This window comes from Halichoeres trimaculatus, unplaced genomic scaffold, assembly GCF_033239565.1.
Source record: "Halichoeres trimaculatus isolate MK-OKI-2021-1 unplaced genomic scaffold, fHalTri1.1 fHalTri1_scaffold_3, whole genome shotgun sequence".
In the NCBI taxonomy this organism is placed as follows: Eukaryota; Metazoa; Chordata; class Actinopteri; order Labriformes; family Labridae; genus Halichoeres; species Halichoeres trimaculatus.
In genome coordinates, this window is record NW_027437181.1 from 35,805,001 (window position 1) to 35,830,994 (window position 25,994).

The window sequence follows — 25,994 nt, forward strand, 5'->3', positions numbered from 1 at the left end:
CAAATAACTCACTATAGTGCTTCAGGAAGTTTGTGTTCAAGTATTATATCATAAAAATATCATTTCATCAAGCGTAGCGTTAGTTTAGGCAGGCCACAAGCTCTACCAGCTTAGCTGTCATCATCAGTGGAAATCAGCTGATTGCTCGGCTGACTCCTGTGTCTGGCTATTTAAAAAGCTCTAGCCTCACCTCCTTCCTGCTTCCTCTGGTGGCACTTTGCAGTCCACCTCCACCCCAGCTCCTCCTGTCAATGTATTCATGTAGATTGCTCTGGTCTGTCTGGGTTTTTATTTTTGCTGCTGCGCTCCCTGCTCACACCGTTCACGATGGGCAGGAAGGTGTGCTCTTCCTGCCTCAGGCTTCCACACAAGCGCCAGGAGGAGCAGGGGGTCCCAGAACAGATCCATACCGCCAAAAAAACAGTGCAAATTTTTGTAATCCAATTTTTTAACACTTAGGAATACTTTAAAAGACAATTTATTTAAAAATTTTAACATCTTTTTTTCAAAATTTCTTGTCAAGTAAAATAAACATGTGGCATGGACAGATGATTTGACCCTAACCTCCGATAATAACTGCTGAACAGTCGTGAATTAAGAATAAATAGACTTCTCTTTTTATTGTGTTCTTCTCATTACTGGTAACATTCACCATTTCATACCATACTGAATGCAGAGGATGCTTTAGCAATGGAACCATCAGTAAGAGTTAATACCATTAAATACACTATCACACACTGCTGCTGACTGTGTAACCAGGAGTTATTCGGGGCTCTGTTACTCGTCCAAGGGATCAAACCTTCCACCTTACAACTAAAATATCCTAAATATTAATTTTATCCCACTTGAAATACCCACAATATTTCGAAGGTAAATTTATGTTTTGATAATTTCACTGTTCTGTAATCCTTGTCATTTCATGCCTGCAGAGTCCTTGTATTCAGAGCGAGCCAAGAAGATGCTAAAAAATAATTTTCTGCTTTTATCTGCACGTTTCCATCGTCTGTATAATGTTGTTTACTTATAATATTTGGAGTATCTGTTGTTGTTCATACAACAAGTGAGACAGCCAAAGAAGATTCTCATCCTTTGTGGTTTTCTTACTTTTACTGAAGTGTGACACTGAAGAATTAAAGAGGGGGTACAGTGAGGTTTTTTTAGGCTCTATTCTGTCCTTCTGGTATATTAGAAGTTGCTTTTTATGCTTTTTAGCTGGGAAAAGTCATGATTGTCTCTCACTGGTGTTTTAGAAAACTCTTATTTCAGTTTCTGTCTGCAACCCTTTATTTAACTGTTTCACGAAGGCCCCCTGCATCACAACCCCCCTTCCCTCTGATTGGCCAGCCCCCTGGAAGCCTGTGTTGGGAGAAGCTATGAGCAGACCTTGGTGTTTGAGGCCCTGACCCTCCAACGTGTCATGAACCACTTGTATGTTGACCTCATAATTTTAGAGTGGGTCATTTTGATCAGTTTACAGACAGATTCAGGGATTTCTACACTATTTGAATATGTAGAGGTTTGAAAATCTGCATGTTTAGTACAAACATACAGCATTTTTTATTTCATATCGAGGCGTGGCATCCACAGCTGGTTTGATGTCTGCTGATGGTTACATATTTCAAACTACAGGGCCTTGTAGAATAGTAAACTGGTCAGCGTTTGATGAGAGAAAACAATTGAAGGGAAAAAGTATTTGCATGAGGCGCAGAGGTGGAGATGATGCATGAAACAGAAATGTGCGATATGCAGAGCACATGTCTGAAACCTCAGAGTAATTCTCTGTAATTTAAATGTCTAAATCTTCCCTGTGCAGATTGTTCCACTACGCTTTCTGTAGAAGCACCTTTGGGAGACAAAGTGGTGCAGACAGTAATTTAGTTGTGTGTATTCAACATCCTGATCACAGTGCGTGAAGCTTTGCCGTCAGATTGACTGAGAGATAATAACTTGTGTAGAAGTGATGGACTACTCTCCAAACAGTTTACCCACGTCTGATCACACTGTGACACCCCGACACGCCGGCTCGCCTCCCTGATTCTCGCTCTGTCAGAAATGAAGAAATTAAAACAAGAAACACGCCGTCGCTCTGTGACAATCCATTTTTTAGTTTGAATACATTTTATTTTTACTATAAGTACAGTTCAGTAGTTACAAAACGAAGCATCTGCCATGAGGGTACAGCAAAACAAAAAGAGTGTTCAGCTCACAAGACAGGTTTTGTACATAATACGTGGAGTGGAATGCTCATTATAGCTGGTTCAGAGAAGGAGAGAGTCCAAGCCAGACTCTCCCCGTTTTTCTCTCATCTTTACACCACAGAAAACAGAGATAGGGTCAAAGGTCAAAGCCATTGGCTCGTGCCTCAGGCAGGAATCGTCTGATTGGTTTCTGAGACCCTACATCCAGATTTCCTCCCTTCACACACCCTGTTATATTACCCCACAACTTTTACGTCTCTCTCTTCATTTTCCTCACTCTCATGATTTAAGTTCTGAATCCCCTCTTTTTTTCTGGCATGTTGATACTGAAAGACTGGTTAATTGTCATCTACATAAATGAAAAATGGGAAAAGATACAGGCTGTACTGCGGGAGAAGTTGGACTGTGAGCGCTGAATATGAGTCAGGCTGAAGCAGTGACAGGCCTACGCTGCAGGTCAAAGGGTGTTTGCATACAAAAAGAAATCTTGGGTAACAATTTGTCAATGCCACATACAGTATAGAGGTTGATCAAACTGAAATAAAGAAGTATTATATTTGAACTGTACATACCGCATTAGAATTTTTCTCTGGGTTCACAAAAAATGACGTAGAAACATTTCACAATGCCAAGGGACACACAAACACACACCTTCAGTTTAGTTAGTTAGCTAGTTTTGTACTGTATAGGTTGGATTTATAATACTATCACAGTGCAAAATACTTCTGAGAATCAAAACAAATGAAAGAAACAAGAAAGGATAAAGTCCCTCTATGCATAATGGATTCTGTATATATGGGGGCAAATATGTTTGCAGCACAGGAGACGATTGTCATCTTTTTCCTCTTTTTTTGATCAGTAAATGAAGAAGGCATTAATGTACAGTACATATAAAAGTTCAAAATAAAATCAACCCTACGTCCTACAGTCTAGCACAGCTACATAGCTTTGTAGAAGCAATAACAGATGACTTGTATCTAAGGCTATACACAATATGTCTTTTTTCCAGTTTTTTGTTCTTTTTTTCACCTTAAAGTAAATACATCAAACCATTTTCAGTAGTCAGTAACACTGTGCAACAATGATGGGTGGCAGTATTTTAGAAACATCTGCGACAGTAAAGTCCTTGAGGTTGACACGAGAGATGAAGAGAAAAGGGCGGAGGGTGACAAAGAAAGAAACAGTTCCCCCTTTTTTTATTTTAGAGATCTTAATTTTTTAAATTCTTCTCTGTCAAACTCTAAAAGGAAGCCAACCTTTTGAGACTGTGGCCATGTAAACTACTGTCACCTCTTTGCTTTTCCTTAAAACTTCACTTTTTTAACAACTGTATATCTCTCTATGTACAGTAAGCGCCTACGGGGGCTGCGTTGAATGATACAGAACAAGAAAAAAGACAAAGGGAGCCATATAGCAGGGTGAAGGCCTCAAATAGCCTGGGTATGGAAGGAGGGATAAGTATTATAAGTACATCTAGGGCAGTTGGAATAATCTGTCTTCATCACAATCATCATTAGCACCACCATCATCGTTTAAAGTCCACTTTTCTACCTGTGGTACAGGATTATTTCAGGAAACAAACTTGAGCTGTAGATTGTCTCGTGGTGCCCTGTCCTTCATCAACCACGCTCAGAGTGATGGATGGTCATGTGACACAAAGAGTGAGTCTATGACAGCAGATAGGAGAGCCAGAGGAGGCTACTCTGACTGACAGGTAATGTGCTTGGTCTCTGTCAACAGTCCCGTAAAGTTTCTATTCTACAGTAGATTACATTCCAGGTACAATACAATGGTGGTGTCCGTGGACGTGAAATAACTGTCTGCTTCATTTAACAGGAGAGGAAAGTCTTAGAAAGCGTTTGATTAAGCACTACACTTCAGTCCTAATCAAAAGAAAAAAAAAAGAAAAAAAAAAGACACACCTTTCTAGCTGCAGGAATGTATCAGAGGTTGCGGTGCCAGTTACAGGAAGTGCTAGTCGGACAGGTAGTTTCATCAAAAAGAACAAAATCAAACCAAAACATCGTAGAAGAGAGAAGACAACGAAGACAAGGGGCATTCAGACCACAGGAGACAAAACAGGGAAGTTTCCGTCACTTTGTTTGCAAAAGTCATTAGGTCCATCTCTCAAATCCGTCCCCACTGGAAAACTGTCCCAAACTTTCCTTCATAAAGTTCTCGCCTTCTCTTGACTCTGACGGTAGTATGTGTTTTTTCATCTTAAATAAAGTCTTTGTTATAGTGTATTCCTTCATTTATCCTTCATCATCCTCCTCCTCCTCGCCTTCATCCTCCTCCTCCTCCTCATCCTGCCTTGCTCCGGTGTGGGACGTTAGTCTTTGTTTACAGCGTGGGCGTCCAGCCCCTCTGGGTCGCCTAGGTTATGGTTGTTAGGGTGGTTAAGGTCGTTGTTAAGATGGTTGGGGTCGAGGGTCAGCGCGGGGTCATGGGTCATTGGCTGGTCCTCCTCTCCTACCCAGAGATGCACTATGGCCAATGAGAGAACAAGAGGAAGATTAGCACCACGGACCCAACAACACAGACACACACAGACGATAATGACTGCATCACATGGTCAGAGGGGCTGGGTGAGATATCAAGACTCCATATCAGACACAAATACATATCATCACTTACTGAGTCTACAACACTGGTGCATGAAGTGTGTTTGTGGTGCCAGCCCAGCAGGGTTCAAGTAGCAAAGCTTTATCACTTTTCTTTGGCCCTGTTTGCTTGGTTTTAAAAAAAAAAAACTTTTACAATAGGATCATGGGGCGATGGTTCAAAGCCATTCTGCAAAAACTGAAATCTGTGTACTTGTGTCTAATAGTAAAATATCCAATTAAACTCAAAATAAGCCCCAATTTACCTGTTTCATAAAGCAAAAAAAATGTCTTTATTCAAGAAACAAATTGACAAAATGAAGCCTGACTTGTGTGCAATGAGTATAAAAAATCTGCTGATTGGGAAAGAAAATCTACTTGCCAAGTTTCTTTAAGTAACAATGCTGTAATGTCTTTATAAGAAACTAACAAGTCTATTTTCGTTTTCTTTTTTTTAAAACCCAGTAAGGAGATTTTTGATTTTGAGATTTTTGTACTCATTCAACATAATTCAGGTGTCACTTTTCTCCATCAACGCCTTAGACTTCAGTTAATGTAATGCACTGCTGCTTTTAAGACATATTCCCCCCATGAAAATAACTTATTTCACTTCTCCTAAACCTTCAGACGGACATTTGTTTTATTTTTTCCCTAATGAGATCAAAAATATAAACATGCTTCATCAGTTTTGGCTCTAAGCTAGAGATAGGTGATGTGAACGGCTATGTCACTTCAGCTACAGGGGGCGCTGAAATCAGGCTTGGAAAAGTTTCTTATTGGAGCTTTAAAAGATGTCTTTGAGTATTTTGGACCAATTCAACGAAAAACCATTGCTGGCAACAGAGAAACCTTTGTCACACACAGTTCCAAATATGATATTATTATTATAATTATTTGTATTTGTGCTGACTACTTCAGTCTTTACACAATCAAAAAAATCATTTCTGTTTTATTCAATATATAGCACTAACTTATAACACAGCTACTTTAATTTTCAACTTTAACATGATTAAACATTTACTTTATTTTTTGTGTGCACCAATTTGTCAATGTTGTGCTGTTTGAACCTAAACATAGTGCAGAGAAAATGTTCCTAATTTACCTACTAAATTCTCATAAATTCACAAATTCAGTTTGGTTCAATCTTGAACTCTCTCATTGAAGCTTTACATATGTATTAAAAAAAATGTAAAAAGACACTTATTTGAATTTTACCTTACGCGTCCAGAAAAATGTATTTTTGTGACATTTAAAGACGAAATAATAATATGCTTGCAGGGAGTAAAAATATCTTCTACTGGGGTAAGAAAATGTTCATGTTCGTATTTTTTAAAATAAATAAGGACGTATACATTCATGTTCTTCATCCACCTTGATACTGACTTGCCACAATAACTGAAAGTTACTAAAAACAGGATTTAATAAAAGTCTGCTGTTTGCATTAGCCCGGTCAGCAGAGCGTTCATTAGTCTGCTTCACCTTCCTCTATTTATTTCTCCCCTGGTTTATATTTGCATTCTCTGCACACAGCAGCTTACACGGAGAGATTGTGATCAGAGAAATAATAATCTTGGAAAATGATACGAGGCACTAGCACATTATGGTTATGACAACTGGAGTACTTTCATACTTGTTACGAGCAAGTTGTTTGGCTCAATAAGTGTGACAGGGGGTGTGACAGCGGGTGAGAAGTGAAGTGAGTAATTCTAATAAAAAAAAAGTTTGAAGATTCGGTGAGACAGTTAGAAATGCGGAGCTGTAATTAGGTCCCACAGCAGCGACCACTAAATAATACAGCTTGTCCCCAGCCCCCCCTCTTTTTTTCTACACTTTCATTCCCTCAGCAACTTCTTAGAAAATTATTTTGCAATAAAACGCCACTGAACACATTTGCATGTCATGTTCTTTTAAAGTGGCGTTATGAATCTGACAAAACCAAATTAAAACAGGGGTTTATTTGTGCTGTGCTTTTGCAAAGACGGAAATGGATATTGAAATGAAAGGAAGTGCTGCCGTAAGAGAGTGAAAATAAAGAGCTAATAACAAGATAAAACATCTCTTAGATTCAACTCAGAGTAATAACTCTCTGCCTGTCTGTGATCTGCTTCTGCAGCTCTGCAACTCAAATTTACTTTACTGTTTGTCTCAGAGGAGCCCAATGCTCCATGCTGTTTTCTTTAGATGACTACAGTCATTCTGGAGTGGATTACAATTTTTTTTTTGTCATTTGCAGTTGCATCACCTTAAAAAATACAGATCATTTCATATGATTCCTCATGTCTATTTTAATCGACCTCATCAAACAACGAGTAGCTGTGAGTGTGCACAACAAAACTGGTCCCTTCTTCAGTCATCGAAGACAATCTTTGTTGTTTGAGTCAAGGTACAGCGCACATTATCATTTTGTAATGATGTGTAGAGTGTCATAGCATACTTGCACCACTAGAGGGCAAGCTAAGACAGTAAATAAAACATTAAACCCCATAAAAAGATAATGGAGCATACCTCTGCATTCAGTCAGATCTGTTGTTTCGCTTTGAGTGCCGACTGACTTTCAGCTTTTCTGTTTAAGAGATGAATAACTCTATGAAAGCTAATTTGTCTACACAATCTCACTGGAAAACACAGAAGAAGGCACTATTTAACATCAAGTGTCCGTTTGATTCCTTAAGATGTACCATGACAGTCTTTGATTTACATACAAAAACCCCACATCACTCAAAATAAACCAAAAGTTTCCTGGTTTTGAAGCTTCAAAGTGTCTCGTCTCTCCCTGAGGGCACTTCCTGCGTTTGACTTCCCTGTAAAGAAACTTCCTGTAACGAGCTCCAGATTAGGCTCCATATTTGATTTTCACTGTTCATTAACTAAGCCACCTGGAATGTTATTATTTAAGCACGCTGCTCCTTCTCCCCAAACAACTGCCGCTGCGAAGGGGGAAAAATTTCCCGGCCAACTTTATAGATTTAGCATAACTTCCCCTCACAGTTTTTAATTTCCCATTCGGGCAGGCAGCAGATGCACCTCACAGACACACACAACCTGCCTGGCATTCATTTATCACATGAATGCAAGGCTTATCTGTTTGTTTCCTTCAAAGACTGTGCCCTTCTTAGAGGTTGAAGCACTGTGCGTTCATGACAGCACATGATGGAAGAAGGATACAGATAAAAAATGTCTGTCAATTCAAATAACTAATTGTTTTTGTCTCATTGCTTAAAAATAAAGCAGCACTTTAAATTCAAAGAACAGATCTGCAAAAAATATGAGGAAGAGCAAGTGCTCCCTCTTGTGGCGTGTTGCGAGATAGCAGGAAGAGACAGGGGTGGTTATTGGAGAGGAGAGGGCCCGGGAAAGGAAAACATATGGTGTGAGGACACACAGCTCCAGGATCCATCCACTGTTAATACATGTGTCATGCTTAACAGAATGGATAAATGGGAAGGAGGATGGAACAATGGCATAACACTGCACTGTGAGCATGTGTCGAAGCCCGCCTTGGGATACAGTGGACCGTGTGTGTGTCTGCGTGTGTGCACGAATAAGTGTGAGTGTGTGTGGTCTCAGAGGCATCACCTCACATTAATAGCAGTCTGTGAAAACATCACACAACAGGCACTCACCAAGAAGAAGCTGGCATTTTGCAGCACAACACCCTGCCATTCTACAGACTGGTAGTGTGGCACATTTGTGCAGCATTTCTTCCTGTTAACTCAAACGGCTGCGAAACACTGCTGCCTCTGTTTCAGCGGATAGTCACTGGGTTTTTTTTTTTTTTTTTTTCACTTTCTAACTCCCATTAGGGTTTGGATCTTTAAATGTTGACAGGTGTTTTTTTAAGGGATGGACCTGGTCTTAGAGGACATGTGGTGTTCAGCTTCAAAATTTAGATTTATAAGATGGTAAGGCTTTGCGAAACCTGTCTTGAAAGCTTTCATACAAAGGGATGAATGCATTTCTGTTTTTGATGCTCACAAAATGGTAAAGGCAGTATTTGTGTTACCCTGTCTTTTTCATACTGAACTTTTTCTCTTTTTTTTTGCAGAAACAGGTTCATTAAAAAATCCTATGGCAGCATTTTTGATAATCCTGACAAGGGGAGATGTGGTTGAAATTTAGCCTTTTAATGTATTTTACTGGAATGTGTTTAAAAGGGCTTTTTCACTCAACTGTCTCTGTGTACAGAGCAAGCAGCAACCTCAACCCAAACATTTGAAGCCCCAGGCGTGTCAGAGTGTTAAAAACTGCAGTTCTCTATGTGTCCTCTTGAGGCTGGCTGTAGAAACACAAGAAACCACAAACACACTTATTCACAAAGCTGACTTTTTGCACCAAAACTCATTATTTTAGTAATTTATTATTGTAGAACTTATGAAATTTTTGAGTTTTGACCATATAAGGGCATGACTGACTAAACGGACAGGTGGGGGCCCTGCACCTGAAAGGCCAAAGGCCCACCTCTTTACCTCATTATTACAAAGCTCAGTTGCTTTTAGCATCTCCAATTACTAGGTGATACATTATACAGTTTATGGTAAAGAGGCAAAATTAGAGGCTACAAAATTGTTTATTTAAAGCTATAATCTAGATGAATCGTATGCATTCAACTGTGCTTTTAGCGTGACTTTAAGAGTCTTGTTAAAATGTGTGCCCTTGGCTTTCTTATTTACAGCTACAGAGTGCCCGCCTGTCAGTCAGGTCAGTCACTCTCTTAATTATATAAAACTTATTTAATGATTTTATATGATTTTTTATTCTAATTTTTAATTATAGAAAAATTAATCTGCATGCACTGTAAGCTTTAAGTGCAATGAGACAGAGCAGAAATATTTTTATAAGCAGGCTGTGAACATGTTTATTTTTGCTGTAAAGAGTGCCCTTTTAGAATGGGTGTATATGTGGCTTCAGAGCTTTTGGAGCAAGCCTCAAGTGGACACTCAAAGTACTGCAGTTTTTCACACTCATGCATTAAGTTCATTTTTCAAAGGTTGCCACTTGCATATAAATGCATATAAATGGTCCTGGATACTCAAGAATCACAAGCCAATCAATGATTTTTATTTTTATTTTTCTTTAAAGGGCAGCATGTTTGATGTCTCCAGGGCTTAAAGTATCCAAATAAGACAAGAGGAGAAAAATAACATTTGTTTCAATATTTATGATGATGGGAGTTTGCAACTTATGACAGCATGTTTTAAATGAGAAGAGGAAGAATATTTCTCACGACCATGAAAAACTGAGGTCTCTTAAGGTAATGATGCCCTGAAACTGTGGAGGAAACTTAAAACTTCTCTTTATTTCAGATGGGAAATCCAGTTATGAGTAAGAGCATTAAAAGAGAGAGAAGTCAAACAACAGGCGTCTGAAATTTCCTGGTAACATGAGATGAGCTGCCCCTGTCCCTCTGTGCCACTGAAGGTGTCTGTGGCTCTTTGTTCCTGCTCTTAGGCATCCGGGCCCTCCACTAGCAGAAAGTGTTGTTCTTGGCAGAGCCCTGTCTCATTGTACAGCCCAGTATTTATAAATATGTAAATATGAGCGGCACCAGGCATAACACGGCCCGCTTGTATACACCGAGGAGGAGCGGCAAGGAAGTGAGCACGCAACCCCCCCTCCACCAAGCAGCCCTCTAAAATCGTATTTTTAGATGGTTTTAATGAATACAGGATGTTTATAGTTACCATTCCCTGTGATTTGCACAAAAGACTAGAAAAATCCACATCCACCCTGCCACCCCTCCTCTGCACCCTTCCCATACTCCCCCTCCTCCTTCCTCCCCCCGATCCCTCAAAGCACTACTAAAAAAGAAGAAGGGGTGAGGGAAAAAAGCAAATTTGTGGTGAAACGCAGCAGGATTGTTGTGCTTTCGACTCAGATCCTTATTAGACAAACATAGTGTGGTGTTAAGGTGCAACAAAGAGTGACGACAACTCCTGTGTGCAGGTGGAGAGCGGGGGAGGAGGAGGGGGAGTAGCAATCGAGAAAGAAAAGACGAGATGTGCGGCGGAAAGGTTCCTCACGAAGCAAACATCAAGGCGGAACGCAATTTGTGTGTTATTTCTGTTTTTTAAAGTTGCAAAAATAATACAAAAGCTGAATCAATATGTGCGAGGAGTGGGTAAAAAAGGTTACCTGTTCTCTGTTGTCTGTGATAATGTGCTTTTTGTGCGCGATGACTCCATGTCAACTTGTTTTCTTTTTATAAACTCAGTTTTGTTTTGCTGCAAACTCTCAGGTCTAGTCTGAGGTGACGGGTATGACAGGACGGGAAGATTCAGAGGAGAGGAAGAAAAGAAAAGCAAGCAAATTGTGAAAAAAAGAATGATTGCAGTTGGGGAAACACAATGAAGTGAATTTTAGTGGCCTCTTTCTATCTTTCGCTCTCTGACTCCAAAACTATTTCTGAGGCTAAAAGATTGCCGGCTTGATAATACCTCCGCTGAGCAATTTAAGCCCAAACACTCTGATGCTACAATCTGTCTTCTCTGCCTGATAGCGCTTTTCTCCCCTCTCCTCTCCAAATTACTTTCTTTCATATCTAATTATATTTGCTAATGATCTTATAAGAGAATAATGGAATGTGCTTGATCTATTACCTTTTTTTCAATACATAAATACAATGCGGGGGGAAATGACTATTGGAGACAGGAGGAAATGTTTTTTTTAATGTTTTTGATGAGAGGGAAAATGAAGCTGGGAGCTGCAGGGTCATTAATGGGAGATGAACACAGAGGTCATCTCTCACATTCGCTTTGACATTTCTCTCATCTGACGTGCTGAAACAATCACAACCTCATCCACATCCTCCATTGTGCCCCCTTTGCTATAGCACTTTCTCGCTAATCTTGCAGATATCCACCTCGAGTCTCTTTGATCTTTTAATGGAAACATCGAACTTTGTTAGGGGCAAATTAGGCCTCACTTGTTTATGTTCTGCTTTTGCATTCAGCCTCCAACTAAAGCTTGAATCTTAACATGAGGCCAGGATCAAGGAAACGAGGGAATATCACCGGATATTGCCTTGCCGTTCTTTCTGAGTGACTGAGCACTACCAAACAACACTACCAAGCTGCATTATGGGATGTGTGCAAAACAGCCTTTGTGAGCCCTAGCTGTGGCTTCAGACAAGACTGGACCCATTTGCCTTACCATAGACCATGTCTTACCATGCAACAGACATGAAAAATACATCTTAACTTAAAGAGAAGCTCTAAATTTTGATTTTGGTTCCTGTAGTCATTAATGTTGTGTATTTGTTGTGATGTCACAGCATCATTTAAACACTGCAGGAACATAAGTCTTATGTCTTAGCTTGGTTAAGAGATTATTCTTATTTCAAGAAACCTGACAAGAACATTCCTCTTTGCATGTTTTTTTTTTACCCTTTACAAACAATTCAGCCTTTTTTTTTTTAGTCTTTCAGTTTCTTGAAATTAACATTTTTTTCTGGACTTGTTGGGCAAATGTGGCTAACATTAAGTCCAAGACAATTTTGACTAAAATTAAGTCATAAACACTTAAGTTTTTGCCATGAAGATGACCGATACACAGGCTACTACTTTAGTGTCTGCATTAGAAGGATCAAGCTTCAGCTCAGTCCAGTGTTAAACCATCCATGGCTCTTGGACCAACCACTTTCACTGGTGTGGTCAAAAGTACGACACAACATCTGTTTGAGGTGACAATCGGAGAAAATGATTAAAACAGGACAGCAGGATGGTAAAGAGACAGCCAGCCTCAGATAGCAGGGTTAGAGTTTTCCATTGATTCTCAGTCTCAAGGTTTTATATCTTTCTCTCAGTCTGCACAACATACATCAGGTTGAGAGTAATGTTAACACATATACAGTAACAGTAGATTCTCTGATCAACTAGAAAACTCAGTTTGGAGATGTTGGATGATGGATATTTTTACACAGGACACCTGCTTTAAATCTTGTATATATTGTAACACACAATGCCTGTCATGACAATAATTCTTCTTTTAGAACAGCATTTTAGTTAACTTTTAAAGGACCAAATCTAGTGTTGATAAAGCAATTTAAATGGTAAAAGCAGATTAAACAAACTGACTTTTTTGTAGAATTTTAATGTCACATTAAAATTTAATGAAATGCGATCATATGTAAATGAGGCACAGAAGGAGAGAGTCCAAACTTTTACTGACATATTTATTAACTGTGGAGTAACACATGGATGCTCAAACATACCTGTGCCATCATCACAGACTGGTGAAATCAAAGCTCACCTGTCCCTCAGGTGTCTCCTGATCCCAGATGATCAGTGGTCAGTTTTTTGCAGTGTTACATGCTGCATACACATCAGCAAACTCTGCTTCTGACCAAGACATATGTTCTCCATTAGATTCTTTTTTTTTTCCACAATTTCATACCTAATCTAGTCTTCTAATGTGGTTTTTGAACTCTCACATCTACTCATGATAAATCCATTCATGTATTGTGCAAAAATGTACAGAGCTTTAGCTTTATACAAGTAGCCTATGTACAGTCCAAATGCAGTTCAGTGAGATGTTACTACAAAAACAGAGTGTCCTTACAGTATCTTTACAATTAAAGCATATATTACAAAGGCAGTTAGCATGAAAGCTTAATCAGATTTGTTACAATGAATTCACGTTTTTTAATCACATTGCATTAGTGTATTTTAGGTATCCTGTTGATAAAAGTGGTACTGTTAAATGAACCCCTATAAAACGACTACTCCTCAAGAAAAGGCACAATTTGTGTCAAGGTGTGTTGAAACAGAATCTGATACACAGACAGTGAAACTACAGGGTTATGTTAAAGATTTGGTGTATCACACAAGGATACAGGACATCACTGATCTAAAGCAAAGATCACTGATGCCATAAATGATGATGCTACTGAGAACAAGGCAAGAAAATGACTACCATCTTGATTTTGTGCAACTAATGGTGCCTGTATAGAGGTGTATTCAATACGCTTTAAAAAACCCTCCAATATCTGCTCCTCATTTTCTTTTGAAATACATTTTCTTTAAATTGTAAAGACACTTTATGGACACCCTGTAGTTTTGTTTGTACACATCACAAATCACTTACAGCATGACTCACTTCAATGCTGTAATTACATTATAAGATGGAAGCTGGGGTCTGTATGGAGATTCACCTCAGGCCATGCTTGCCCCCTGGGTCTGACTTTGGACATGTTTGGTCTTTTACTCCTCTCAGGGTTCGGATCATATTCAGGTTTTTGTATATTCACAGATGAAAACTGCTTTAATTATCACTCTTTGCCCAAATGATGCTTTCTGGGCTTCAACTTACATTTGCACAATCCATTGGCCTTTAAACTGAATAGCTCTTCTCTCTTTCTGATGCCAAACCCCTGTCCCGTCCTGTCCCTCCCTCTCTCTCGTCCTCTTAAGCCTCTTCTCCATCCTCCATTCTTCCCTGCTTTCTCTCCCCCTCTGTTCATTTTTTTCCCTCTCCACAGGCCCTGGGACAAGCCATGACAGGCACTCTAAACCCCCTGCATTAATGGAAGGAAATGGCATTCGATCCCTGTTTGATCTCCTAATCATTTCTGCTGAAATGATAATTAGTGCCCTTCCAATCCTCCCACAGAGGAGGGGGATCGGGGTGGGTTGAGGGGGGAGCGGATAAATACATAAATAGAAAAAGAAAAAATCCTCTTGCTTTTTTAGACCCCAAATGACATCTTTGTCACCAAGCTGGGCATGTTCATAACCAACAAGTGCTTTCCTCCATTGCAAATCTGCCGTCCTTCACACAGAGAGTGAGGAGAGAGGGGGAGAGGGGGATACACACTCAGACGCACAGAGACACAGAGCCTGGCCTCTGCTGTCTGTGATTCTTTTCAGCTGACATAATCCTGATTGATTCGTTCAGCAGATAAAAACTGGGTCCACTTCTGCCCTTTTACTGGGAGGGCTGGAACATAATACGGCCTTTTATTCAGCAACAATGTAACATAATGGCGTTGGAATGTGCAGGGGAAAAAAGGCCACATCTTAAATGCTTGTGACACACTGTGCTTTGAAAGAGCCTGTAGTCTAATGTAAGAGAGAGGGAGTGAAAGAAATCATGAAACTGCCAGATTACCCACGAGCCCTGCTTCTATCAGACCCAGGCTGTTATTTTGGAAAGCTTGAAAAAGTCGTTCTCTTTTTGTTTTCTGTTTTTCTGAGAGTGTACTCTCAGTTTTGTGAGTGTCTGTCATCCATGCTGCCTTCATGCTCTCACAAGAAAATGAGGGATTTAAACTCTCAAGTTTCCTCACCATCACAAGTATCAATCTTTCTTTTCCTGAAAAGAAAGCTTTTGTTCATCAGGCAGCGACAGGTGAGGTCATCTACAGCAACAATCCACTCTTCTTTTCCGTTTTTCTTTCAGATTTGTGCTCACATGGACTCACATCCTTCCCTTATTCTGTGAGACGCAGACTCAGGTTAAAGGCCACATGAGCGTCATCAGCTGTGAGTCTGTCTGCACGGGAATCCGACAAATTGGGTTTGTCTTTTCTATAGAGGCTTTTAGTCTCTGAAAAAGCCTGTCTGAGCTGCGTTTATGGCTACAGCTACCTCTTAACGCTCACTTTACAGAGTTTCTTTAACGCGGTTATCTGATATTAAATGTGTTTCAACTCATAATAAACTGTGTGCTTTGTGCTGCAGTTCTCAGCTTTGGTACAAGTCTGCTGTATCTGCTGAAAAGCTTTTGCACGACTATTTCTACGTTAAGAATGAGGAAAAATGATCAGGATAAATGTGAAAAAGAGGAACGCTGCATTGGAGCTTTATAATTCTAAAATGCAAACTGCAAAATGTCCAGTGAAACAACAATCCTTTTCAATAAGTGAGGAGCTGATCATTTAAACCCATCTAGGAATATATATCAAGAGTGTCCCATCCCACCCAGATTTCATCATAGATTAACCCTGACCAGCTCCATCCTTGAATTGGTCTTGAAAACGTCCCCACACACAGGATCAGACGGCCTCCCCGTCACTCTCTTGTAGTAAACGTAGGTGCTAATCTGAAAGCCACGGCCCTCCCAGAAGCACACGGTGTTATCCTCACCAGCCTGGTGGTGCTGACATATCTGGTTACTAATTCAGTGTGGCATGAAGCCAGATGGTAGACAGGAAGTTAGAGGGAGGCTGTTGATTGGCCGCTCAAATGTGTCCCCAAACTGTCTGTCTGTGGAAGCAGAGGAAGAGGACGGAGGGATGTCACAGTGTGGAGGATTTACTGTATGTACAGTCGATCACGGAGGGTAGAGACAGTGAGCAGAGGACACAGCAGCAAATAGGGCAGTATAATATAGGGCAATATGCATATATAGGGCAATAGTAAGTGTGCTGCCCTGCTGAAGTCTATAGTACTCATTCATAAAGGCAGAGAGGGAGAGAAACACAGAGAGAAACAGTGTGATGAAACAATCCTAGCTTCAAAAACAGTGACATTATAACAAACCCAAAAATGATGCAAACCAATGAGTCAGTGCCCCATACCTCAGGAGTCTGTGTGATTATAAACCATCACTTAAGTTAGTTAAAAGTACAGATTTAGAGTAATCTAACCTTTGTGCAAAGAGATTCAAGAAGAAGTCAAGCTCTCGTTGTCATACACCTACAAAAGCTATTTGTGTTTACCACAGAAGATCAAAATCATAGCAGAAAATTTGATTTTAAGCACCAAGTCGCTCAAACTACTATGAAGCAAATGTGTACTTCAATTGTAGGTGTAAAAATATGGAATTTTCAATCACGGGACATAAAGGGTTGTGCAGAGACTCATCAATTTAAAAAAATGTATAAATGCAAAAAAAATGAGTCAATACACACTAGAAAATTAGATTAGATGTGATGCATGTTTTGAGACTTAAATTTGAATTTTTTGGGGGGGTTCTTTATTTTATTGTAGGCTATTTATCTGTTTTTGTTTTGTATTTTTTGTTGTTAAAATCAATGACGGGTTAATGTAGGCTGTTGAAAATCAACTGTATGTGACGTCAGACCATCTGTTCCTTTTTAAAAAAAGTTGTTAAAGAAGGGGCAGACAAATATAAGAGACATTTCTCTTCACGCTGCTCCTTTCCTATCATGAATGTGTTTGTTTAGGGTGTATGTGCACCTGTGTATGGATTTAGTTGTTAGTTTTCATGTATGGAATAAATAAAAAAATAAATTTCTAACCAAACAGAACCTGTTGCTTCCTCAGCGTCCAAGACACTTTTCAACATGGTGAGAGTGCAGCAGGGTGAAGGTCGAGGTGGCTAGAGTCGTTTGAAAGAGATGACAGGGGAAGGAAAGGTACCAAACTGTTCTAACACAGGCGTCACTTCACTACATCAAGATGCACACATTCATTTCACCTTACAGCGCCACCAGGCAGGACTGTCAACATTTATGGGAGCTGAAATAGTTCTCATTACCTCTTACTGTCATCTCCTGGAGCTGCTTTGAGCTAAGTCTAACGCTGCGGTTTCACTTTAACATTTATTATTGTTATATTGAATCATTTAATAAAATACTTGATCAAGACATTAATCCTGGAAGTCACCAAAGGCGGTTTCTTCACTGGAGCACAGAGCGGTGTATAAGCTTGAGTTCTCCTTCAAGTTCAGAGTGAAGGTGTTCCTGTTGGGTGTGTTTGAGCTGTCCTCGTATTCTTACACACACTAGGGGATAGGAGGCGATCTATAAGGGAATGAGCGAATGATTAAATGAGTAGGAGTTATAAATCAGGCAAAGGAGGAAACTGCCCCGCGGTGTTGAACTCCCAAGGGCTGGAAAGTCCCAGGTTTACTCCACATTACCCACTTGTAAAATGCACCTAAGATGTAATATTCCAACCTGTGTCAGAATTTTATGGATGTTTTCTTTTTTTGTGCTAATATTTAGCTTTAAATGCCATTTTTAAGCATGTTGTCAGTCTTAAAAAGAGTGGAAAAGCAGGCAGCTTTAAAGTCCCTTAGAAGGAGGTCAAAAAGACCAGATTTTTTTAAGAGTAAATCGAGGAGTTACTCGTTTTTATCCACTCCATATGATGTGAAACCTTAGTGAAAACAGCAGAGCTTTATTATCAGAAGAGAAAACTTTATCCAGCTTTTGTTCTAGAAATACCACCCAACTTCTAACAGACCTGAATTTAACTTTTAACACTCAAGCACAATAATTATTACTAAGATGCTTTACCCTCTAAAACATGAAAAAACAATTCATACAAATTATTTGATCAGAAAAAATAAGTAACCAAATATTTAGACCGCATCTGTCGTAACTTCAAACATTGTGCACTCTAAAACTTACTGAAGTGAAATTAATAAGAGGATCTCCTTCACATTTTCATGACCTACAATACGTCTATTTATATCATTCATCACCTTATCGTTTCACGTGAGCGATGAGTCTTTGCCCCTTTTTTCTTTTTCTCTAGCTTCCTCTCAGGTTTTCCTGCTCTCATTTTTCTGTTTGGGTAGAATCATGAAATTTCACACACTTTAACAACGGTTATTTAGCATTGCTAATAACTCATTTATTTGTTTTTCTGTAACACACTCACAAACACACAGGCACACTCTCACGGCGCGTTTTTTGCGTGATGTAAAGAGAAAAAAAGGCAGAGGCAGTGAGAAATGAAAAATGTGGAGCACCTGGCTTCTTTTTAACATGGTTTCACAGGCTTTCACTGGTCTCTGATGATTCAACAGTTGCTGCTACAAACATCTGCTGCCTGCTCTTAGCAGATCTCAATTAAGACTCACACAGCCGGGCACGCCGTACCCTATTTATGCTTAAGCTTCCTTTTTTTCTCTCGCTCTTTTTTCTTTTTTTCACAGCATGCCAAACGAGGGAAAGAGGCCAAAAGGTGTGACAAACCCCTCTCAAAGAGGGCATTACAAGACAGAAAGACAGAGATGTTAAGAAGAGGTTGGAGGTGCTGGCAAGAGATTAAAAAAGAGGCACTCTTGCCAACACTGGCAGCAGTTTTAACAAAATAAGAGCAAGGGGGAAAAAAGAAGAGGCAACAACAAACTTCGACAAGCAGCAGCCTAAAGCCCTCCCTCGTTTGTCTCTTTGCTTTTTTTTTTTTTTTTTAGAAAGGCATCCAAAAAGAAGGAGACAAAGAAGAAGAAGGAGTGAGTGTTGATATGATTATGTAAATGTAAACAGGATTTCCTGCCGACTGGAAGCAGTTTTTCTCTCTGACCCGTTCTCCTTGCAAATCTTCCATTTAAGACGAATTCCCCCGGGGAGGCTGCTCCGCCGTTACTTAACGGGATAATTATGATATACTAAACCTTTCCAAGATCAGCCACCAGCCCCCCTCCCCCCACACACACACCCATACACCCCTCCTCTTCCATTTCGTCTTCCTCTTCTCCCTGAATCACTCACTCTCCCTCTCCATTTCTCTTTTTCTGAGCCTCTCACTCTGTCATTTCCTCTCAGGCCTCTCCTCTGCCTCCTGACAGTCCTGGACACTGACGCTGAATTAACCCAGAGCTGTCTGAACAACTAAAACCAAACATTTGTGTTTAGATCTGCTGACACTGACCTGCACCTCACGTTCACCTCATGATTCGAGTTTTATCCTTTTTAAGGAGCGAAAACTTTACAGGAATTAACTTCAGTAGAAACTCCTCTAAAGCTAAAAATAAAGAATAGATAGAAAAGATGACAGGAAAAGGAGTTTTGGTTTTCACCTTAATGTGAAACATCAAGCTATTTGACAGTCAAATATTAGCACGATAACTTCAGAGCTTCTTCTCTGTGATAAAGTTTTTCACTCTCTCATATAAAAACCAGCTGATGTATGCTTTAGTAAAATGTCAGTTTCACTTTTTGTTGAAGCAAAGTAATAACTCTGCACATCTCTATTCACAGGAGATGTTGATTTTGTGTTATATCACTTATTTTCATTATTCTTTTGTTTCTTTACTGCCGCCCACTGTCGTTTTCTTTGAACTTAACTTTGTGTAACAACACGATGCAGAGATTAAAAACTTTGTATTACAGAAAAAAATATCAGCAGTTCCTGAAAACTTTTATAATAATCTAGGAAAATGTCAGCGCCTGTGCCAGGGTTATAAAAGCTGTGATAGATTTGATTTTTAACTGTTTTCTTGATTTTGATATAAATACTTTAAAGCTCCTGTGAGGAACTTTCTCTTTGTGTTGTTTTTTTGAGCCCCTGTGGACAGGAGATACAACTTTTCTTGTACATCTCTAAGTTGTGTTTTTTAGACAAAAATAACATGAAATAAATTTGGAAAGCTATGAAAAATTTCTTTTTAAAAAAAACTGGCTCTTAAGTGTGCTATCAACCACCTGATCTGGCGCCTTCCTCCTCACAGAGGTTACAGGTGTTCATAAATGACTTCAGATAAATATTTATCACTGTTGCTAATGGTTTGGTTTCTGTCAAAAAGAGGCCTCATTGTAAACAATAGTCTATTCCATAACCAGTCAAAAACTCCTCACAGGAGCTTTAAAGCACTGTTAAAATACCAACTTGTCAACATATTTTGCACTTTGTACAGACTTCTGCAATGTATCCAAATGTTGCTCAAATTTATCACTGTTGCTAATGGGTTGGTTATATCTGTCAAATAGAGGCCTCACTGTAAATAATGGTGTATTTCATAATTAGTCAAAAACTTCTCACAGGAGCTTTAAAGCACCATTATATTACCAACTTGTCAACAGATTTTGCACTTTGTACAGACTTCTTCAATGCGCCTAAATGTTGCTCAAATCTGCTTGTCAAAAGTTTAAGTCCTGGTCCCTGAGGGTCTAAAGGTGCCGCAAATGTCTAACTGAATCCTCAGTGAGTGAATAAAATGACTCTCCAGACTCTGAATATGTTTTCATTAGAGATGACTGAAACTTCTACCACACATGCAGAGAGTAAATGAGGAAACAAAAGGTGGATGTTTGGATGTTTGTAATTCACCTGTTTAGACTGACTGAGTGTTGAGGCTTTATGGATTTTAATGTTAATGTTTCCAGCACATTTCATTCAGCTGTGAAAGTCCTCTTTCCATGAAAATCCTCTGTCTGACTTGGATCTTCACACCATGACCTCATGATGGAAAAATTGAGCACCAATCACATTATATCCCAATGTGTGTGTGTGTGTGTGTGTGAGTTTGAGCGAGTGCAGCTGAGTGTTATCCATAATATACTGTGCTAACCCTTTGATCTCTCACAGCCAAAGAGTCTTTCGGGAACAAAGAAACATCCACTTTTGATATCAGACTCAGAAATGTAAAAAAGCGAGCAGAAATCACGCAGCTCCAAACATTTCCTAATGCAGATGTACAACTTAATTGCAATTCTTCGTGGTTGTTTGGGTCCTTATTTATTCCTACAACTTTGTTACAGAGCCACACGTCAAACTATTTATGTGCTGGTGTAAGCACTTACGGCTACGACTCTTTTCGCTTGACAACGGCCATAAACAGAGGAGCCAGAGATCAAAACTGTTCCTCACCAGGCGTGACAGATGACAGATATGGAAAGAGATTTTCCATGATCTCCTGCGCACATGGGGGCATGAGGTGGGGGGTGAGAAGAAAGGAGGGAACGAAGAGTGAGGATGAAACTGAAAACAGAAAAACATGTCCGAGGAGGTTCAACTACGAAAAAAAAGGGGGAAAACAAAAACTACTTTGAAAGATGTGCCTGATCTATTATTTATAGGCAAATGGTGAGTGCTGGAACTATTCTGTGATTTTAAATTGTCGACCCCACTGGAGTCACAATCATTTGTTTGCTCTGTTAATTGGGTGCTCATACATTACACAGATCGAGGAGCGGCCTCCTGGATCTTGACCTTGAGTGCAGACATGACAGGTGAGGTTACAGCTTCATGAGAATACAAAACATTTAACTCATAGAAACTCCTTTTTGTGCCTTTTTCAGAAAACTTTAAGTACAACATTATTTCAAAAATATATATATATATACATATATTTTTTTTTAAGTTTTAAGTTAGTGCATGACATTGGACACTCAGCCCAGGTCCATGTTAAAAGTGTACAAATATAGGGTTTTGACAGGGATTTATGTTATTAAACACCTCACCTTTTAGAAATCTGTATGTTTATACATTTATATACTTTTTGATTATTTTCTAAAGGCAATTCAAGATCTCTGTGGGACTTACATTAAAATTTCTCAGACAAAATCATCAGAAAAAAAACTGACAATACCATCATTTAAGATGATATGATATGAGATGAAACTTTGTCAGAACAGAGAAACAAAATGAGGTTTGGCTTCTTATCAGAAATGTAAGAATCTATGCTATTACAATAATTACAGTTATGAACAGATAGGCAGAAAATGAGCAGATTATTTGGTATGTATGGATGAGTTAATGGGACGCTATATACATGAATGCTTTAACTATAAATATAAATGTATTGTACATACATTCACACACAATTTTATAGTTTGACTGAAAATTTCAATTCAATTAAATGAAGGTAGCTTTGATATTGATAGGTTGCAACACTCAATAGAAATGTAAAGAAACATTCGGCAATTCTCTCTCTCTCTCTCTCTCTCTCTCTCTCTCTATATATATATATATATATATATATATATATATATATATATATATATATATATATATATACATATTTAAGATTTATGAAGTGTTGGGTGTTCAAAATAATGTCACAGTGTCACTATCTCCTTTCAAATGCAGAAATGCAAGAATGTGAAAAAATGTTGTTCGATCTGTTTGTAAAGGATTATGATTGTTTCTTTTTTTTTTTTTTTTTTTTCACTTTAATTGATATCAGTCTTCCCTGTAAATCTCTGCGGTCAATCTGAGCCACATGTTAGAGGCTTACTTTAAGGAAATCTACAGTCAATCCAGAAACTAGATCTGTAAATTATACATTATACCTTTAGATGCACCATAAAATATGTATTAAAAAAAATCACCTCCTAAAGTTAAACTCTGAAAAGTATCTCTGTATGGACATGTATGAGTATTGTGATAATAAGGGTATCTAAAGGTGCATGGTGGTGCCATCCACTCGCTCCTTGACGTGTTAAAGGATGCTTCTAAACAGCCTCTTTCTCTCCATGCCTCTCTGCTCTCTGGCTGAACTGCTGTTTTTCTGCTGAAATCCATAACATTTCTTTTGTTCCCCTGCTTTCTGTAAGCCTGCTCTCTTATTTTCCCAAGGCCGAGAAACTTCAGGCATGAGAACCCTGATATAAAACCAGGGAAATTTACCTGGGATTAGCAGCCATTGACAAATAACCTTGGTGATAGATGCACAGTAGATTTGGTTCAAAGCTCTCCCGGCAGCCTCAAAAGAGATTAGTTCACTTCTTATCAGGTCAGCCGCGTCGCCTGGGAAATGTGTTTAAAGTCACATTGATTTATTGAAAGATTCCCCAATAAGAAGATATCTCTCGACTTAAGGAGTGCATGTGTGTGTGTGAGGGTGTGTGTCGTGTGAACGCACGCCTCAAATAAATTACACTGCCTGTTCAAGCTTTAAGAAGAGAGGGAAAAAAGCTGCACAGAAAGACATTTTCAACAAACGAGCGGTGCGCTTCAAACTAAAAAAGCACTTCTAGATAACTCGTGTTGAATACTGCCACTGGAGAGAGACGTTCCCACTCCCACTCTACCTGTCTCACCCACTCTCTCAGCATCTCTCTCCATTTACCCCATGCTGATAGTGCTGCTGAAAACAGTGATTGTACAGTGGTGAGACACAGAGCGACGCTGAGGTATAATAAGGCCTCTTTGTTCCCCAGAGAGAGGCAGAGAGGGACTGAGGTAGAGAGATGTGCAGAATGAAAAGTGGGGAGGTGTGTGTGTGTGTGTGTGTGTGAGGAGGGGGGGGCAGCTTTCATTTACACCATTACCTTCTTAAGCGTCATTATCAGACCAAGAAGAAGACCACTGTGGGAAAACGGGCGGGGCGGCCCAGGGGTGAAATGACAGATCTGACATGTCAATTGTTCCCCCTCCCTCTCCTGCACACACACACACTTTGAATACACACTTTTTCTTTGAACTTTGTCGTGCTTTACATTACTGCTTCCATCTCATCCTCTTCTAGTTTTCCGGCTCTATTAATTCTCCACAGGTTGTTCCCAAGAGTCCTAGAAAAAACAAGCCTTCTCTGTCACTATTTTTTTTTTTTTTTAAAGTGAAGAACAGTATGTGTGCACCTAAAGTTTAAAGTTGCGCTTCATCATTGAATATCTCCCTCATAAAATGACGACCTTTAAAGTAACGCTCCAGCCGTCACCTGTGAGATCTGAGCTGCTGTGAGTCGCTCCCATCCAACAAAATTCTCAATAAGGCAGACTGAAGCGTGATCTTCAACAGGACTGAATCCAAACAACTGAAGTTAAAATGTTGAGTTCAGGAGGAGTTCATCACCTAAATCACACTTTCAAACATAAGCTGACTAAAACATAGTCGTCTTGCTCTGCGTTGTTTGTCTGTGATTTTTCCAGGCTTCATTAACTTCCTGTCTTCTCCCACATTTTACAATCCTCAATCCTCATTAACCTGATCCCAGTCAGGGTCAAGATCTGTTCGTGGAGAGGAATGCTGAGACTGAACCTGACAAGTCTAGAAAAATGTCTTGTTTCAAAATTTTAACAGAAGGAAAATGTGCTGTAATTGTTTTAGGGCATACTTGCTGTTGAAGTTTCTTTAAATAAGAATCATCACTCAGTACAAAAAGCCTAACATGCAGACTTTTTTCACTTTTTAGAGGAATTCAGATGTAATTTTTGTCTCAAAATACCTTAAAATAAGACTTTTATTCTGGACTTGTCAGGTGAATGTGGCTCATAGTAAATCTAAAAAGTCTAAACTGTTATTTGGATTTCAGTTTCTACAATGTTTACATACATAGACAGGAATAAATTAAATGTTTAAACTCTTGTTGCTGTGGTGTGATCATGGAGCAAAAATCCAGGTGTGTGCAGGTGTGAGGTGTCTCAGGTGTGTACTTTTTAAACTAACTCTATGAGGTGAAATATTTCTTATGAAAAAAAAAAAAAAAACTGAACTTAAATTGGCAATCACTTTTCCTTTTTTTGAAGATTTTTTCAGATTTATATTTCTTTTTAATCCGTCCTCCCCTCTTCAGTATCTATTTCCTCCTTCTCCTCTGTCTCAAACCTCCCTCTTCCCCTATCTTGTCCCTCCTCCCTGCCGTCCTCCACATACCTCCATCCCTCCTTTCTGTCTCTCTGTCAGCGTCCATGCTTCCTCCGTGCCTTCGTCTATCTCTCCCGCTGTTTGCTTTTAACTCTTGAGGTCATCCGGGACCCCCGGGCAGCTATCCCAGAATGCTGAGCCGGCTAATGTCCTGCCGAGTTGCCTTCTGGACAGAACGAACAGTCGAGCCAGGACTCGATCGGTGCTTGGGATAAACCGCGTATTCAGCTACCGCTTCACCCAGTAAACAGAGATATCTTCAAAGCTCCTTTGGTTAGGGTGGAGTAACTATTCTATACGGAATAGTCATAACTTTCTGAACCTCTGATTGTGAAATGTACGACTAGTAGCTCTGTGAACTCAACAAATCATCACTACCTTCACTCACAGGCTTCAAAGTACATCCATTGATAATCAAGAAGATGACTGGCAGCTCTCATTGGACTTATCGTGTGGTATGCATTGTTGCCAGGCTGTTTTATGGCACCAGAAAACATTTCTTTACAACACAAGATGCGAAAAAAGTCTGTATCCAGTATGTGAACTATGATAAAGCTTTGTGAGTTTGGGGACTTTGAAAGTTCCACTAAAAAGAAAAAAAGTAAGAAAGAAAAAAAAGTGAGAAAGAAATGCTCATGTGATGTTTTCAAAGTTGTTTGAATGGTCTCACTCTAAATTATTTTATATTTCTTCTTTGATGAAGTCAAAGGTCGGACTTGCTGGTTAACTTCATAATTCTATTTTTGTTTTCTTGCTATTTGTCAGATTTAGTTTATACGCAGCAGTCAAAAGAATCTTTAACCTAGAGAGCTACGACTTAAACTTTGAATTAAGACAGCTAAAGGTAACAAGCCAAAACCAGTCCTACAACTTAACTAATGTTAATGCACACAATACGTGAATAGAAACTCCATTTTCACCATAGATTCTCATCTGATGGGAACAGATGCCAACTTTTCAGTAACTCCATC

At 39.3% G+C, this 25,994-nt stretch overlaps 1 protein-coding gene across 3 annotated transcripts in view; it reads right to left on the bottom strand.

Annotated features, from left to right (window-relative positions):
• znf536 (zinc finger protein 536) overlaps positions 1-25,994 on the bottom strand; it is a 265,410-nt gene that overhangs the window by 26,805 nt on the left and 212,611 nt on the right. Inside the window, exon 8 of one of the 3 annotated variants that reach the window (XM_074666775.1) lies at positions 2,103-4,685. The exons of the other annotated variants lie outside the window; for them this stretch is intronic. Within the exon in view, the coding sequence (XP_074522876.1) occupies positions 4,531-4,685 (155 nt within the window). The 3' untranslated portion in view covers positions 2,103-4,530. Of the gene's footprint in view, positions 1-2,102; positions 4,686-25,994 lie in introns of those variants that run through there. 3 annotated transcript variants of the gene reach the window in all.